The sequence below is a fragment of the Melanerpes formicivorus genome, unplaced genomic scaffold, assembly GCF_026170545.1.
Source record: "Melanerpes formicivorus ecotype bairdi unplaced genomic scaffold, bMelFor1.0.p_v2 SCAF_19, whole genome shotgun sequence".
NCBI classification, from domain to species: Eukaryota; Metazoa; Chordata; class Aves; order Piciformes; family Picidae; genus Melanerpes; species Melanerpes formicivorus.
Genome location: NW_027142371.1, coordinates 15534053 through 15548628, shown reverse-complemented (window position 1 = coordinate 15548628; position 14576 = coordinate 15534053). Strand labels below are relative to the sequence as shown.

Genomic DNA, 14576 nt, shown 5'->3' with positions numbered 1-14576 from the left:
CAGCCTGTGCCAGGGAGGCTTTGCTTGGGTTGCTCTGGGAGGGAAGGAAATTCCTCACGTGGCTCCAGCTTGAGCAGCCCTGAAGCTGTTCAAGAGCAGGGCCTGCTGTGCCGGGACAAGGGGTGATGGTTTAAACTAAAGAGATTGAGACTGGAGAGAAGGAAGAGGGTGGGGAGAGCCTGGCCCAGGCTGCCCAGAGAGCTGGGAGCTGCCCCATGCCTGGCACCACTGCAGCTCAGGTTGGTTGGGGCTCTAAGCAACCTCCTCTAGCTGCAGCTGTCCCTGCTGACTGCAGGGGCTTGGGCTGGATGACCTTGAAAGGTCCCTTCCAGCCCAAACCCTTCTGTGAGTCTCTGCTAGTGGCACAGCAGAGGGGTCAGAACCTCTCCCTACACCAGAGAGCTCCCAGCCCAGGGAAGTCCCCACTGCTACCATTAACTTCATTTGCCTCCCCCTCCCAGCACTTCCTAAGCACATCCTTGCCTCTGGGACACCTCTTTAGCCAGTGGCCTTCCTGTCAAGTGTCCTCAGACACAGGACTTGTGCTCAGGCCCCTCCACAGCCGGCTCAGGATGGGCAGCAAGCTGCCCCACTGCAGCAGTACAAGAAGCAAAGCAACAGCAAGTGGTGGCTGCCTGGCTCCCAGTCACAGCTCACAAGCCAGGGGGCCTGGGCCAGCTCTGGTTTCAGATCCTGAAGCTCTTTCTGAAGCCTCAGTGAGGACACTGCTCCCTCCCCAGCCTGGCCTGAATAACCTCATTCGCCTCCAGACTCAGGAGCCTTAAAGGAGTTGTCAGCATCTCTGCATCTGCTGCTCCCTGGGAGACTTAGCTGCACCCTGCCAAGTGAAGCCCTGAGAGAAGGATGCTGCTGGGATCCCTGCCTGGGGAGGAGCAGAGCCCTCCAAGGGGCTGCAAGCACGTTTCCAGCTGCTTTCATGTGGCTGTTTGCTCCTCTCTGAACATCTCTGAGGTCTCTGGTGAATGTCTGCTGCCTGGGGTGCTGAAAAGCCAGTGGAAATACTTGAGTTTCACTCTGGAATGGCGAGGCTGTAGGAGATGTGGCTGCAAATGCTCCTGCTCTGCCTGTCAGCACAAGGGCTGCAGCACACAGACTGCTTCAGGGCAGCATCCAGCTCCGAGGACCCCCAAATGCTGCATGGCTCCAGGTAAAGCCTAGGAAAAGGAAGAGGGATTTTAAGTCTCAAAAGGCCAGAAGCTGCCATGGGGATGGACAACTCCCCCAGCAGGCAAGAGCCTGATCCTTCAGGCCTCCCTCCCAGGGGCATGTCTGAGGCTTGGGTTGCTGCCAGCTCCTTCCATCTCACCTCTTCCAAGCTCCAGCTCCAAGCTCGCTCCAGACCTCATCCCTGCGGAGTCCGTACCTGCAATGCCATCTCCTCCAGCTCCATGCCTCTGGAAGGGTCCATGGATGTGCAGCCTTTCCCATCCTCCTGAGCCTCTCCAATCCTCTGAAAATCCAGGCTGCCTTTCAGCTAAGGGCAGAGGACACAAGCAGCAAAGTGCCTGGGACTCCACTGGTGGGACTCCACTGAACACTCCCACCGAGCAGTGGGTTCCCTCCACCTTCACTGAAGGCTTCTCCCTGGATTAGCTCTTCCCAGTTCCCTGTGTGCTGGACATGGGGAACAGGAGACCTTGAGGAGCAGCCATGGGAATAGCACCAAACTTGCAGATCCTCCCTGTGACTGACCTGAGCCTCCCTGATCCCAGCTCAGAGCCAGAAACGAGCAGCAGGACAAGAGGAAGCCGCCTCAAGCTCCCCCAGGGGAGGTTTAGGTTGGCCCTGAGGAACAATTTCTTCCCCTTGAAGGTTGTCAAGGCCTGGCCCAGGCTGCCCAGGGCAGTGGTGGAGCCCCCATGCCTGGAGGGGTTTCAGAGCCCGGGAGCTGTGGTGCTGAGGGCCATGGCTTGGTGGTGCCCTGGCAGTGCTGGGGTAAGGCTTGGACTCCCTGACCTTTACAAGTCCAGAGGGATTCTGTGATTCCAAGATGGAAAGCAGCATCTGACCTGTGCCCAAAAGCTGTGTGCCACCTCTGGATCTCCTCAGCCAGGTGAGGACCACCAGGCCAGCCCACCCAGCCACTCCAGGATGTGGCCAAAGCATTTTACAACCCCTGAGCTGGAAAAGGAGCCAGCACCTTCCTGCAGCCCCAGTGGCTCCTCACTGCCTGCCAGTCCCAGCAGCGCTCACTCCTCCTCCAGCTGGCCACTGCCCGCCTGCCAAGCTCCCCAACCCCCAAATGCTGCACACAGAGAGGTCAAATAAAAGTCAGAAACTGAGAAAAATGTTTAATATTAGTCTGGAAGAAAAGAAGTGACCATAGTGGTGTGGATGAGAAGAGGACTGTGCTCCGAGAGCTCTCCTGCCAACTGCCCTCCGCTGGGGCTGCTCCCCTCCAGGCCCCCCCAGCCCCTTGGCTCAGCACGTGTGACAATGGCAAAACTCACTTGGGACACAAAAGACAACTGCAGTAGGAGCTGGCAGCTGGAGGTGATGTTCTGCTCTGCCCTTGGTGGCTGCTCTCAGGCCATGGCACACATCAGCAGAACTGCAAGAGAAGGGAGTTCAGACCCTGTTAGAGAAGCCTCAGTGCCAAGGGGAGCGGTGGGCAGGCACCTGCTGCCCACAGGCAGTCAGGATCCAAGTGGTGCTTTGCATTCTGAAGCTGGCAAGGGCTTGGAGTCAGCCACCTGGGCACACACTTGCCAAGAAGGTCACCAGCATCCTGGCCTGGATCAGCACTGCTGTGGCCAGCAGCAGCAGGGCAGGGATTGTCAACCCTGTACTGGGCACTGGGGAGGCCACACCTTGAATCCCAAGTTCAGTTTTGGCCTCCTCACTCCAGGAAGGACACTGAGAGGCTGCAGCAGGGCCAGAGAAGGACAAGCAAGCTGGGGAAGGGTCTGGAGAACAGGGCTGGGAGAGGCAGCTGAGGGAGCTGGGGGTGCTCAGCCTGGAGTAAAGGAGGCTGAGAAGTGACCTTCTGGCTCTCTACAGCTCCCCTCATGGGGGCTGGAGCCAGGTGGGGCCTGGGCTCTCCTGCCAAGGAACAAGGGACAGGAGAAGAGGAAATGGTCTGGAGCTGCATCAAGGGAGGTTTAGGCTGGACAGGAGCAACAATGTCTTGGCCTGCAGCAGGGGTGGGGCAGCTCCCAGGGAGAGCCCCCCGGGGCAGCGAGACAGAGCCCCCAGGGGCAGTGAGACAGAGCCCCCCGGGGCAGTGAGACAGAGCCCCCCGGGGCAGCGAGACAGAGCCCCCAGGGCAGTGAGACAGAGCCCCCAGGGGCAGCGAGACAGAGCCCCCCGGGGCAGCGAGACAGAGCCCCCAGGGCAGTGAGACAGAGCCCCCAGGGGCAGCGAGACAGAGCCCCCCGGGGCAGTGAGACAGAGCCCCCAGGGGCAGTGAGACAGAGCCCTGGGCAGCTACCTTCCAGCGGTTGCCACACTCGTTGCAGACGACGAAGGTGGTCATGGGCTCGTCCGAGCTGCGGGTCTGCACCTGGGGAGCAGAGGGGAGTGAGCACAGCCTGGCACCCAGAGCCACAGCAGCTCCCTCTGCCCGGGCTCACACTGCCAGGGAAGAGAACTCCAACTGCAGGGTGCTGGAGCACTGCAGCAGGCTGCCCAGAGGTGGTGGAGCCTCCTTCGCCTGGCTGTGCTCCTGTGCCACCCTGCCTTGGCTGGGGGGTTGGGCTCTGCCTCCAGAGCTCCTTCCCAACCCTTTACCACTCTGTGACACTGTGAGAGACTGAGGCTAGAGAGGGCCACAGGAGCTTCCCTGCAACATGAGTCCCTCTCCTCAACACTCCCCACTCCCTTGCCTGAATTCCCAGCACCTTCTTTCATTCAGCATGCAGCATTCCCAAGCCACACAGCAAGCAGCACTGCTGGGATCTGAGCCCTTCCCTGGTGCTGCACAACCCCTGCCCCTGAACCAAAGAGCCAAGGAAAGTCCAGAAGGCCCAAGGAAACGCCTGGAAAGTCCTGGTGGCACAGCAGCACCTTCTAGAAAGCCTGAAGTGTACAGCAAAGGTTCCCTCCAGCAGTGGCCAACCCTGTGCTGTGCTGCAGGGGCTGCCAGAGCAGCAGAGGCTGTGCCCATGGCAGACCCTGTCCTGTGCAGGTGGCAGCAGTGCAGGAGGCAGCAGTGCAGGAGCAGGAGGACTAACCTGGGTGTAGGTGCAGTTCTTCTTCTTGCATTTCCCACAGGTGAAGAGGTCAGTCTGAGTCCCTCCTGTCTTGGCCATCTGATGCTCTCTGATGGCTTCCTTGGTCATGGCTTTCCTGATCTCTTTCAGCTCATTGCTGGCCATTTCCTTGCAAAGAGAGGCAGAGCCCTAAGATGCCATCTGCCTGCCCAGCACCACCACACCCACTGCAGAGAGCCAGCAGGACAGGGTGGTCTGACAGAAAGCCTTCCATGGATGGTTGTCTGGCTTCTGCTGAGGCCACCACGATGATCTAACAGCCCAGAGCCTACTCTCCACAGTGCAGACCCCACTGCTAGCTCACTCCCCACACAGCTCTGGCAGCAGCTGCTGAGCAATCCACAGGCCCAGCAGGGAGCAGCTCCGAGCAGAGCCCCCAGAGGACACGAGGCAAAGCCAGCTCCTCAGCCTTGCTCACCTCTGAGGTCATCACTGCAATCTGCTCAGGGGTGATGGCCCCACACAGGACATTCTTCTTCAGCTCAGGGTTCTTGGAGTCCTTCAGGTTGGAGATGCGACTCCTCACGCGGTTCTTGTACTTCATGTCGGTGTTCTTCACGTCCTGGTAGATGCGTTCAGGGCAGTCAAGGAGCCTGCAGCCACCACTGGGCCCTGCAAGAGCCTTCTACACCCCTCACAGAATTGTTTGGCTTGGAAAAGGCCTCTGAGACCATCAAGAGCAACCTTCAACTCAACACCGCCGTGGCCACTAAACCACATCCCCAAGTGCCGTGGCCACAGGCTGCTTGGACACCTGCAGGGTGCAGCCCTCAGCACTTCCTCTGAGATGAAACCTCTGGGCAGCCCAGGGAGGTCATGGATGCCCCTGCCTGGAGGTGTTCAAGGCCAGCTTGGATGAGGCCTTGAGTAACCTGGGCTGGTGGGGGGTGTACCTTGGCAGGGGCTTGGAACCTGATGATCTTCAAAGTCCCTCCCAACCCAAACCATTCTATGAGTCTATGCCCTGAGCTGCCCCTGTGGTGGTGCCCTAGTGAGCCAGAGCTCAGCCAGGCAGAGCTAGAGCTGGACCCAAGAGCCCTGACGAGCAGAGCTGCAGCAGAACATTCTGGCAGGGTGTTCTGTGTCCCCAGCAGAGGAAGCCCCTGGCCCTGGGGCAAGGCCACAGCAAGGATATATTCCTCGATCTGGGCTGCGATGTGCTCGCAGTCGGCACCGATGGCCACGTAGTCATCTGCAAGAGAAAGAGAGGCCACGGCTGAGGGAATGCCCACCACAGCTCTGCCCCCAGGTCTGCTCCAGGGCTCTCAGCCTTCCCTCCTCACAGAGCTGCTCCAGGCTCCTCAGCACCCAGAACTGGGCACAGTGCTCCAGATGTGACCTCAGCAGGGCAGAGCAGAGGCGGAAGAGAACCTCCCTTACCCTGCTGGCCACACTCCTCTCCATGCAGCCCAGGGAACCACTGGTCCTCTTGGCCATGAGGGCACATTGCTGGCTCATGGGCAAGCTGTTCCCCAGCACTTCCAGCTCCTTCTCCACAGAGCTGCTTCCCAGCAGGTCCCCCCTCACCTGTACAGGTGCAGCACCCTACACTTGCCCTTTCAGAACTCCATGAGACTCCTTAGGTACACTAATGCCCTCCATGAGGCTCCTTAGGTCCCCTAGTGCCCTCCATGAGGCTCCTCAGGTCCCCTAGTGCCCACATGAGGCTCCTCAGGTCCCTTAGTGCCCTCCATGAGGCTCCTTAGGTCCCCTAGTGCCCTCCATGAGGCTCCTCAGGTCCCCTAGTGCCCTCCATGAGGCTCCTCAGGTCCCCTAGTGCCCTCCATGGGGCTCTTTAGGTCCCTTAGTGCCCTCCATGAGGCTCCTCAGGTCCCCTAGTGCTCTCCATGAGGCTCCTCAGGTCCCCTAGTGCCCTCCATGAGGCTCCTCAGGTCCCCTAGTGCCCTCCATGGGGCTCCTTAGGTCCCTTAGTGCCCTCCATGAGGCTCCTCAGGTCCCCTAGTGCCCTCCATGGGGCTCTTTAGGTCCCTTAGTGCCCTCCATGAGGCTCCTCAGGTCCCCTAGTGCTCTCCATGAGGCTCCTCAGGTCCCCTAGTGCCCTCCATGGGGCTCCTTAGGTCCCTTAGTGCCCTCCATGAGGCTCCTCAGGTCCCCTAGTGCCCTCCATGAGGCTCCTCAGGTCCCCTAGTGCCCTCCATGGGGCTCCTTAGGTCCCTTAGTGCCCTCCATGAGGCTCCTCAGGTCCCCTAGTGCCCTCCATGAGGCTCCTCAGGTCCCCTAGTGCCCTCCATGGGGCTCCTTAGGTCCCCTAGTGCCCTCCATGGGGCACCTCAGGTCCACATGCAAGTGCCTGCAACTCCAGCCAGCTTGTCAGAGGGGTGAACAGTAGTGGGACTGAGCTGATGGCAATAATCCTTTGACAAAGCTGCTCTAGAGGAGCATCTCTGAGGAGCTGGTGCTGACCCACATGCAGAGGTCCATCAGAAGGCTGTGCAGCACCTCAAGGTTCCCCCAGCACTCACCATCAGCCTGCAGAGCTGCTGCCAGCATCTCCCTGCACTTGTTGCGCACAGCATCGCAGGTGACAGGGGCAGGAGGGAAGGTGGTGATCTTGGGGGTGGTTGGAGTCTTTGGAGCCTCCTGCCTCTTGTTGGAGCTAGAAGAGAAACTTCACCTGTCAGAATGTGCCAGTTCAGGTCAGGGAGAGCACAGAAGGGATCAGCAGGTCTGGGGCCAAGCATCCTGCTCATCATAACACAAAGCCAAAGAGATGGAAACAGCACTGAGCCGCAGCAGGGTGGGGGGGGAAGGGACCTCTGCAGACTGAGTCCAGCTCCCTGCCAGAGCAGCATCACCTAGGGCAGGGCACACAGCAGCACATCCAGATGGGTCTTGAAAGGCTCCAGAAAAGGAGACTCCACAACTTCTCTGTGCAGCCTGCTCCAGGGCTCCTCACCTCCACAGGAATGAGTTGGAGCCTCCTGGGCTCCGGTTTGTGCCCCTTGCCCCTTGCCCCATCACAGGGCAGGATGCAAAGAGCCTGGCCCCTGCCTGCCTTCCCCTCTTCAGATATTTACAGACATGAAGGAGATCTCCAGGCTGCCCTTTCTCCAGGCTAAGCAGCCCCAAGTCTCTCAGCCTTTTCTCCTCAGAGATGTTCCAACCCCCTCATCATCCTCACAGCCTCTGTGGGACACTCTCCAGCACATCCCTGCTCCTCTTGACCTGAGGAGCGCAGAACTGGACACAAGGCCTCTGTCCCAGCATCACCTTGGATTAAAGGGAAGCATTACCTTTGGTCTCTGGAGTTACTGGTCTCCTTGGAGGAAGAGGTTGGCAAGGACAGGCTCTTCTTTCTCTCCTCACTCTTTTCCTCAGAAGCATCTATATTTAAAAGGAGGAAAATAGGCACTGAAAGGTTCAGAGGAGGTCTTTAAGCCACAACCCTGCACACACTAAGCAGCAGCCTTTTGCTTGCCTCTAAGCACAAACTGACTGAAACAAAAGCTCTCCTCCCCACACCAGAGCAGCCACCTGCCCTGCCTAGGAGATAAGCTTCCTCACAAGACATGCTCCACCACAACAGCTCCTTTTAGAGACACCCTGGCTGCTGAGGACAGATTAGATCAAGTTCTCTAAGGCACCACTAAAACCAGCATTCAGCACCACCAACCCAGGCCAGCCCTTCTGGGAGACACTAGAAGTTCTATTCCCAAGTGCTGCTGAGAACACAGCCCTGGAAAGGACTTTCAAGGCACTCCAGGAGAAGTCTGACCCAACTGTCTCAGCCTAGCCAAGACACTGCAAGCCTGCCACGGCAATGCCAGCCCCAGGCACATTCTAACACTGACCTGGGGAGCCCTGGCCTGCAGAGCATGTACAGAATCCTAGAATGGGTTGGAAGGGAGCTCCAGAGCTCACCCAGCCCAGCCCCCTGCCCTCAGCAGGGACATCCTCCCCTGCAGCAGCTTGCTCACAGCCTTCTCCAGCCTCACCTTGCACAGCTCCAGCCATGAGGCCTCAGCTCCCTCCCTGGGCAACCTGCTGCAGGGTTCCAGCAGCCTCCCTGCAAAGAATTTCTTCCTCATCTCCAGTCTCAATCTGTCCTCCTCAAGCTTCAAACCATTCCCTCTCCACCTATCACTCCCAGCCCTTGTCAAAGGTCTCTCCCCAGCTCCCTTGCAGCCCCTGCAGGTACTGGAAGGCTGCTCTAAGGTCTTCCTGGAGCCTTCTCTTCTCCAGGCTGAACAGCCACTCTCTGATCACCTTTGTGGCCTCCTCTGGACCTGCTGCACTCTTTCAAGGGTGACCTAACTGAAGAGGAGCCAGAGCTGGAGGAGTGCAAGGGAGGAGACTAAACGTGACAGACCCAGGGCAGTTGTGAATGCTGAGTGGCTGGACCATTCCATGGGATCAAAACCAGCTCTCCTGAGGAAGGAGACAGGAACATCTTGGGCTTTCTTACCTAGAAGCTTCTTCCAAGATTTGATGAGGGATTTGGCCAGAGCTATCACCTCTTCATCTGTGCTCTGCTTCCTCAGGGCGTTCACAGACATCCCGATGCGGGTGGACTGCAAGGGAGGAGGCAGAGGAGACCTCTCAGAGCAGCTCCAGCCTCTCTCCCTCACTGACACCAGAAAGAAGCAGGAGGGACTGAAAGCAATGACCAAGAGGTGAAGTAGCCATGGCCCTGCTGGACTCAAATCAATGACCAAGAGGTGAAGTAGCCATGGCCCTGCAGGCTGTTTGTTTCCTTCTCACTTCACTGGAATGAGATGCTGCTTCCATCCTGGAATTGTTCTGCTTGGAAAAGACCTTTAAGATCAAGCCCAACCATCCCCTAACTTTGCCCCACACTTTGCAACTCACCTGCAGCAAGTCCAGAGTCATAGGCATACTTTTCAGCTCTTTCAGTAAATCCATTGCACCTTCCTGCAGAGGGAAAGGGAAACAGAGGCAGAGTCTCAGCTTTCAGCCATGAAATGCAGCAGCTTGGGAATACACTCAGCTGAATTCAAGAGGAAAAACACCAACAAGGCTCTCCTTAGATCCAGCAGGATTGCTGCTGGGACTGCTGCTCTGGACAGTCTGGAAGCACCTGAGGTACTGAAGAGGCAAACCAGAAGAGCATTGGAGCACTACAGATCCTTGCTGGTGGATGGCAGAGCTGCAGCATTGGCTTATCCTCCTTACCTGGCACTTTCAACACCTGAAAACCACACTTGGAATCACTACTGTCTCCCCAGCACAGCATTTGGCTCCCAGGAGTACTTCTGCTTTCCAAGTCACTGTTTTGAGGGCTCTGATTACTGATCCCAGCTCACAAACAGTTTAGTTGAGTTGCAAGAGTTTCAGCCATCCACCTAGAGCTCAGCAGCACTGTCCAGAGCTAAGCTTCCTTTGTCCACAGCTTGAAACTTAATGTAGCTGTTCCTTAGTCTTCCTACTGACACCCAGCTCTGCTCAGGACAAGAGCTGGTAGCAGGAGCAAAGCCATCAAGCAGTGATGCTGAAGAGCTGGCCCCGAGCTGAAGGTCATGAGATGAAGTTTCCTTGCCTCAGTTCTGCATCCCAGAACCCAGAGAAAAGGACACTGAATCTGACTGGGCAATCTGTAGGCACCTGAAATTAGCAATCACCCAGAGCAATGGCAGGGACAGAGGCAGCAGCCAAGCCTCCCCTCAGAAGCACTCAGCAGCCTGGAGTGCCTCTTCCATTCAGCTGACTCTCTGCTCCCATCCCCCTCGGACCGAACAAGGCCTCCCAGTGTTCACATTTAACAGCTCATTCAGAACACCAACCACTCCACAGCCTGTTTGCAGCACTAAACCTACAAAGCCTAAGGCTGTAGGGAAGCAAAGCAGTCTGCTCTGACCTGTCCTCCTCCTCCTCCCTACACAGAAGGGCCACTTCTGACTCAGGGCAGGAAGCCGTCCAGCTGCCCCCTATGGAACAGATGCTGCGAAAGCCAAATCAAAGCAGAGTCAAAGCTTCCAGCGTGCAGAGGAGCAGCTCACACCAGTTTAAACCACACATTACCGTACCCAGAACCAGCAGCTTCCCACTCAGGCAGTTTCACACCTTTCTGGTCCTCCAACAGCCAAATGGACTCCATCAAGTCCAGCCCTTAACACACAGACCAGCCAGGTGGATCCTGTCCCTGCTGTCAGACACGGAGCCACTTGGCCCAGTGGCAGCAACCAGGGGGGAGAGATCCAGGTTAAAACCAAAAAGGATCTAGAGCAAAACTCCAGGCAACCATCCTGCAGGAAGAGTTTGCAGATTAGCCAGCACACAACACACTCCGTGGTGCAGCCCCAGGTGAAATGCCAACCGAGAGGGAAGGTTCCATACCGCTCGTGTAAGAGGCTGCCTCTTTCCCAGGGAAGCTTGGAAGCAAATTCTGCAAAGCTGCTCCTTTCCTACTTTCAACAGTGGTGTTGAAAACCTGCCATCAACGGGAACAGACATCACAGGCTGTGCTTTAGCCCCCCTCCACCACCACGTCCCTGGCTTGTCGGGACGGCTACGCCAGCGCCGGCGCTCGCCCCTGCCTGCGGCTGGCAGAGCCAGCCCCGCATCCAAACCTTCAGCACCCGGAGCCCACACTCCCCTGGCCCCTTCCCCTCCTCACCTCCCACTCCCCACAGCCCTCCCCGGCCCCAAAGCCCCCCCACCCCCACCCCAAGCACTGGTGCACAGCCTGCCTCCCTCACACACCCCTGACACCCCGTTTGCCGTGTGAGGATGTTTGGATTTGCACCGGCACCAAGTGCCATGGAAGTGCAGCCAGCACCTGCTGCCGGCCCCCAGTCACACCCTGCACGACCTCCAGGCTGCGGAGCAGCGAGCCCAGCCCTCCACGCTCCAAGGGCCACACGAGAACGAGCAAAAGTGGTGTTGGCAGGGGAGGGGGGATGCAGGAAACAGATAATGAAGCGCTGGGAGTGTACCTGAGAGCACAACACAGCCACTAGCTGGGGGGAGCTTCAGGATCTCCCTTCCCGAGGGGCCTGGGGAGAAGGGCTGAACATGCTCCCTGGGAGGGGGACACCCCAGCAGGGAGCACTGGGTGAGCCCCAGGGTGCTGAGGATGCTCTCTGGGAGGGGGACCTCCTAGCAGGGAGCACAAGGGTGCCCCAGGGTGCTGAGCTGTGGGTCCCTGAGGTCTGGAGTGGGAGGCACAGTCTGGGCTGGAGGTGTGCCCCCAGCATCGTACGTGGGAAATACGGAGCCGCCCCCTTCAGTAACGGCCAGTGGGATGGAACGGGATGGATCCCTCAAACGACAGGGAACGGAGAGGAAGATCACCCCGGTGCAAGCAGGTCAGGGGGTGGGAAGCCCACCGCGATGTGGGAGAGGCTTCTGCTCCACCATGATAAGGGCTGCGGAGGAGAACCCCAAAATGGGAGCTGGGGAGGGGGGAGGGCCTCTCACAGCCGGCACTGGGCAAGAAGCGGAGGGCTCAACAGCAGGGCAGCGAGGACGGGGGAGCCGCCGAGCGGGAGGCGCCGTCCGCCGAGCCAGAGACGGGAGAAGGGGGAGTCCCCTGCTGACCCCAAAGCGGGGCGCGGGGGGCCGGCTGCCCGCACTCACCGCGCTCTTCTTGGCCACCATCTTGTCCAGGCGCCGGGCGATACGCACGATCTCCTCCTCGCTGCCCATCGCGACGTCCCCCGCGGCAGCCGCTGCCGGGAGGCCGGACGGAGCCGGGGGAGCTGGCGGTGGTTAAGCGGTGCCCACCGCAGCCCCGGTGCCGCAGTCCGGGCGGGCGGCGCGCAGGGCACGACGGGATTTGCAGTCCTCGCGGCGCCCGCCCTGCCCTGCCCGCCGCGGCGTGCGGCGGGGGGACTACAGCTCCCGGCGTGCCCCGCGCGGCCCGCCCCGCCCCGCGACACTGTGCGGGCTGTAGGCACCGGCACGGCGGCGGCCCTGGCCCTGCCCCTGCCCCTGCCCCGCCCCTGCCCCTGCCCCTGCCCCGCCCCCGCTCCTGCCCCGCCCCTGCCCCGCCCCTGCCCCGCAGCCCCGCGGCTGGGGATGCTCTGCCGGGATGCGCACTGCCCCGAGCAGCCTGGGCCGGGCCTTGGCAATCCTCAAGGGGAAGAAATTGTTCCTCATGGCCAACCTCAGCCTCCCCTGGGGCATCCTGAGGCCATTTCCTCTTGTCCAGTCATTTGCTCCTTGGGAGAAGATCCCAACCTCCACCTGGCTCCAGCCTCCTTGCAGGGAGCTGTAGAGAGCAGAGATCTCCCCTCAGCCTCCCTCAGGCTCAACACCCCCAGCTCCTTCAGCTGCTCCTCCCCAGCCCTGTTCTCCAGACCCTTCCCCAGCTTCCCTGCCCTTCCCTGGGTCTGCTCCATGTCCTGCTCCATGGCCTCTCAATGTCCTTCTTGGAGTCAGAGGCCCAGAACAGAAGCAAAGATCTGAGCTGTGGTCTCTGTGGAGCCTTCCTACCCTCCATCTGCTCAGCTCTCCCTCCCAGCGTGGTGTTACCTGCAGCAGTTACCTGCAGGTAGCTTACCAGCCACCCGGGCGTGCCTCGGTCACCTTATCCTGACCACTGACAAGGATACCAAAGGAAGCTCCAGACTGTTGTTGAAGATATCAAAGATAGAATGCTAGTTTTCAAAGCCTCACCATGACAGCCCAGCTCCAGAGCACAGAGGAATCCTCCTCCCACTGCTCCCATGGTCTCCCACCATCAGTTCTGCCTCAAGGCAGGGACACTCATGTCCCAAAGTGATGTCCCAAGGCACCAGTAGCTGAGCCTCCTCCTCAGCCTGCTGAAGGCTTGCCCATTCCTCAGGGAACCCCCTGTAGGAGCTCACCAAGCTGCATTTTGGGGGCTCTCCATCACACAAACTCGAGTGCTGCTGGCCCCAGCAGCAGGGGAGAAGGAGCAGGGAAGAAGGAGCTCTGCCCCTATAACCTATCCCATAATGCAGGTGGGTCCCACTTCACCCCTTCGACCTGCCACAGGTGAGCTGGTCCCCACTGAAACCATCAGCTCTGTGGTGCTTGGGAAGAGGCTCAGCAACCATCAAAGACCACAGGGTCACAGGATGTCAGGGGTTGGAAGGGACCCAGAGTCCAACCCCCCTGCCAGAGCAGAGCCATACAAGCTAGCTCACAGAGGACCACATCCAGACAGGGCTGGAAAGGCTCAGAGGAGACTCCACAACCTCGCTGGGCAGCCTGCTCCAGTGCTGGGACCCACACAGTAAAGTTCCTCCTTGTGCTGAGGTGGAACCTCCTGTGCTGCAGCTTACATCCTTGCTCCTTGTCCTATCCCAGGGGGCAAGTGAGCAGAGCCTGTCCCCTCCCTCCTGGCCCCCAGCCCTCAGATATTGATAAACATTTATGAAATCCTCTCTAAGTCTTCTCTTCTCCCAGCCCCAGGTCCCTCAGCCTCTCCTCACCAGGCAGGGCTCCGGTCCCCTCATCATCCATGGCTGCAGCCCTGTGGCTCAGCCTCAGTTCCGCACTTAGCCGTGTCTCCGCCGAGACGTGGGGCTGCGCAGCACAGCCTCCGGGACCTGAGACCGTCAAGAGAAGGATGGAGAGCGGATGGATGATTTGGGGGCGGCCAGGCCAGCACAGAGCCCCCCTGTAGATGGCACTAGCAGACTGCATGAGGGCTGCGCACCCCCTGGGACTGGATGCTGACTGCGGTTGCTCTCTCCAGCTGGTTCCTGTCAGGGAGAGAGCTTTCACGGCTCCTCCTGCGCAGCACTTGCCAAGCGCGGATGTCTGGGCGAGGGCCCTGCCTGCGCTGGTAGAGAGCGGCCGTGTCCTGCCCCGGCGGGGCCGGGAGCCAGCGGAAGCAGGGAGGGTGAGCGGCATGTGGCCGCAGGCTGCACGGTTAGGTGCTGGGAAGCAGGGCTGCAAGAGCCAGCTCCAGCCCTGCGCGGTCCGCCGCGGCTGAGTCACCGAGGGCAGCCTTTAGCTTTGGACTGGATATTAGTTAGGTATTCGTTAGACTGGGCATCAGGCAGAAAATCTCTGCTGGGAGGGTGGGGAGACACTGGCACAGGCTGCCCAGGGAGGTTGTGGATGCCTCTTCCCTGGAGGTGTTCCAGGCCAGGCTGGATGAGGTTGAGCAACCTGTGCTGGTGGGAGGTGTCCCTGCCCATGGCAGGGGGTTGGGACTGCAGGAGCTTCAAGGTCCCTTCCAACCCAACCCATTCTGTGATTTACTATCACACAACGTTGGGGAGTGCTGAGCCCCTCCTGTGTGGTTGTCCCCCAGGTTGCCTGTCAGGTACCTAAGGCTGCCAGCCTGCAGCTCTCACGTGGTTGGACATGAGGGATCCCCTCAAGCTAAAGCTGCTCCCCAGACACATCTCCGTTCATCCCCAAAGCAGCAGAGGTGGCCCCAGAGCA

The 14576-nt window shown here is 59.4% G+C and overlaps 1 protein-coding gene and 1 long non-coding RNA gene across 4 annotated transcripts; both read right to left on the bottom strand.

Moving 5' to 3' along the window:
* Nucleotides 1-2286: 2286 nt before the first annotated feature.
* TCEA2 (transcription elongation factor A2) lies at nt 2287-11986 on the bottom strand. Of its 3 annotated transcripts, none has more exons than XM_068150334.1 (11): nt 11790-11986; nt 10548-10641; nt 9063-9125; nt 8659-8764; nt 7487-7577; nt 6716-6849; nt 5368-5424; nt 4651-4805; nt 4194-4340; nt 3452-3523; nt 2287-2572 (listed from the first exon to the last, which is right to left on the bottom strand). In XM_068150334.1, exons 3-11 carry the CDS (start codon nt 9114-9116, stop codon nt 2564-2566), a joined length of 825 nt encoding a protein of 274 aa, XP_068006435.1. In that variant the 5' UTR covers nt 9117-9125; nt 10548-10641; nt 11790-11986; the 3' UTR covers nt 2287-2563. The 3 variants fall into 3 exon arrangements, with proteins under 3 accessions (XP_068006435.1, XP_068006434.1, XP_068006433.1); XM_068150333.1 differs by lacking the exon at nt 11790-11986 and adding an exon at nt 10238-10456 and having other exon boundaries at nt 10548-10619; XM_068150332.1 differs by lacking the exon at nt 10548-10641 and having other exon boundaries at nt 11790-11943.
* Nucleotides 11987-12296: 310 nt separating this feature from the next.
* On the bottom strand, nt 12297-13795 carry LOC137447090 (uncharacterized). The gene is made up of 3 exons (XR_010988781.1): nt 13613-13795; nt 12715-12782; nt 12297-12423 (listed from the first exon to the last, which is right to left on the bottom strand). It is a non-coding gene; the product is annotated as an uncharacterized lncRNA (long non-coding RNA).
* Between the last annotated feature and the right edge of the window lie 781 nt (nt 13796-14576).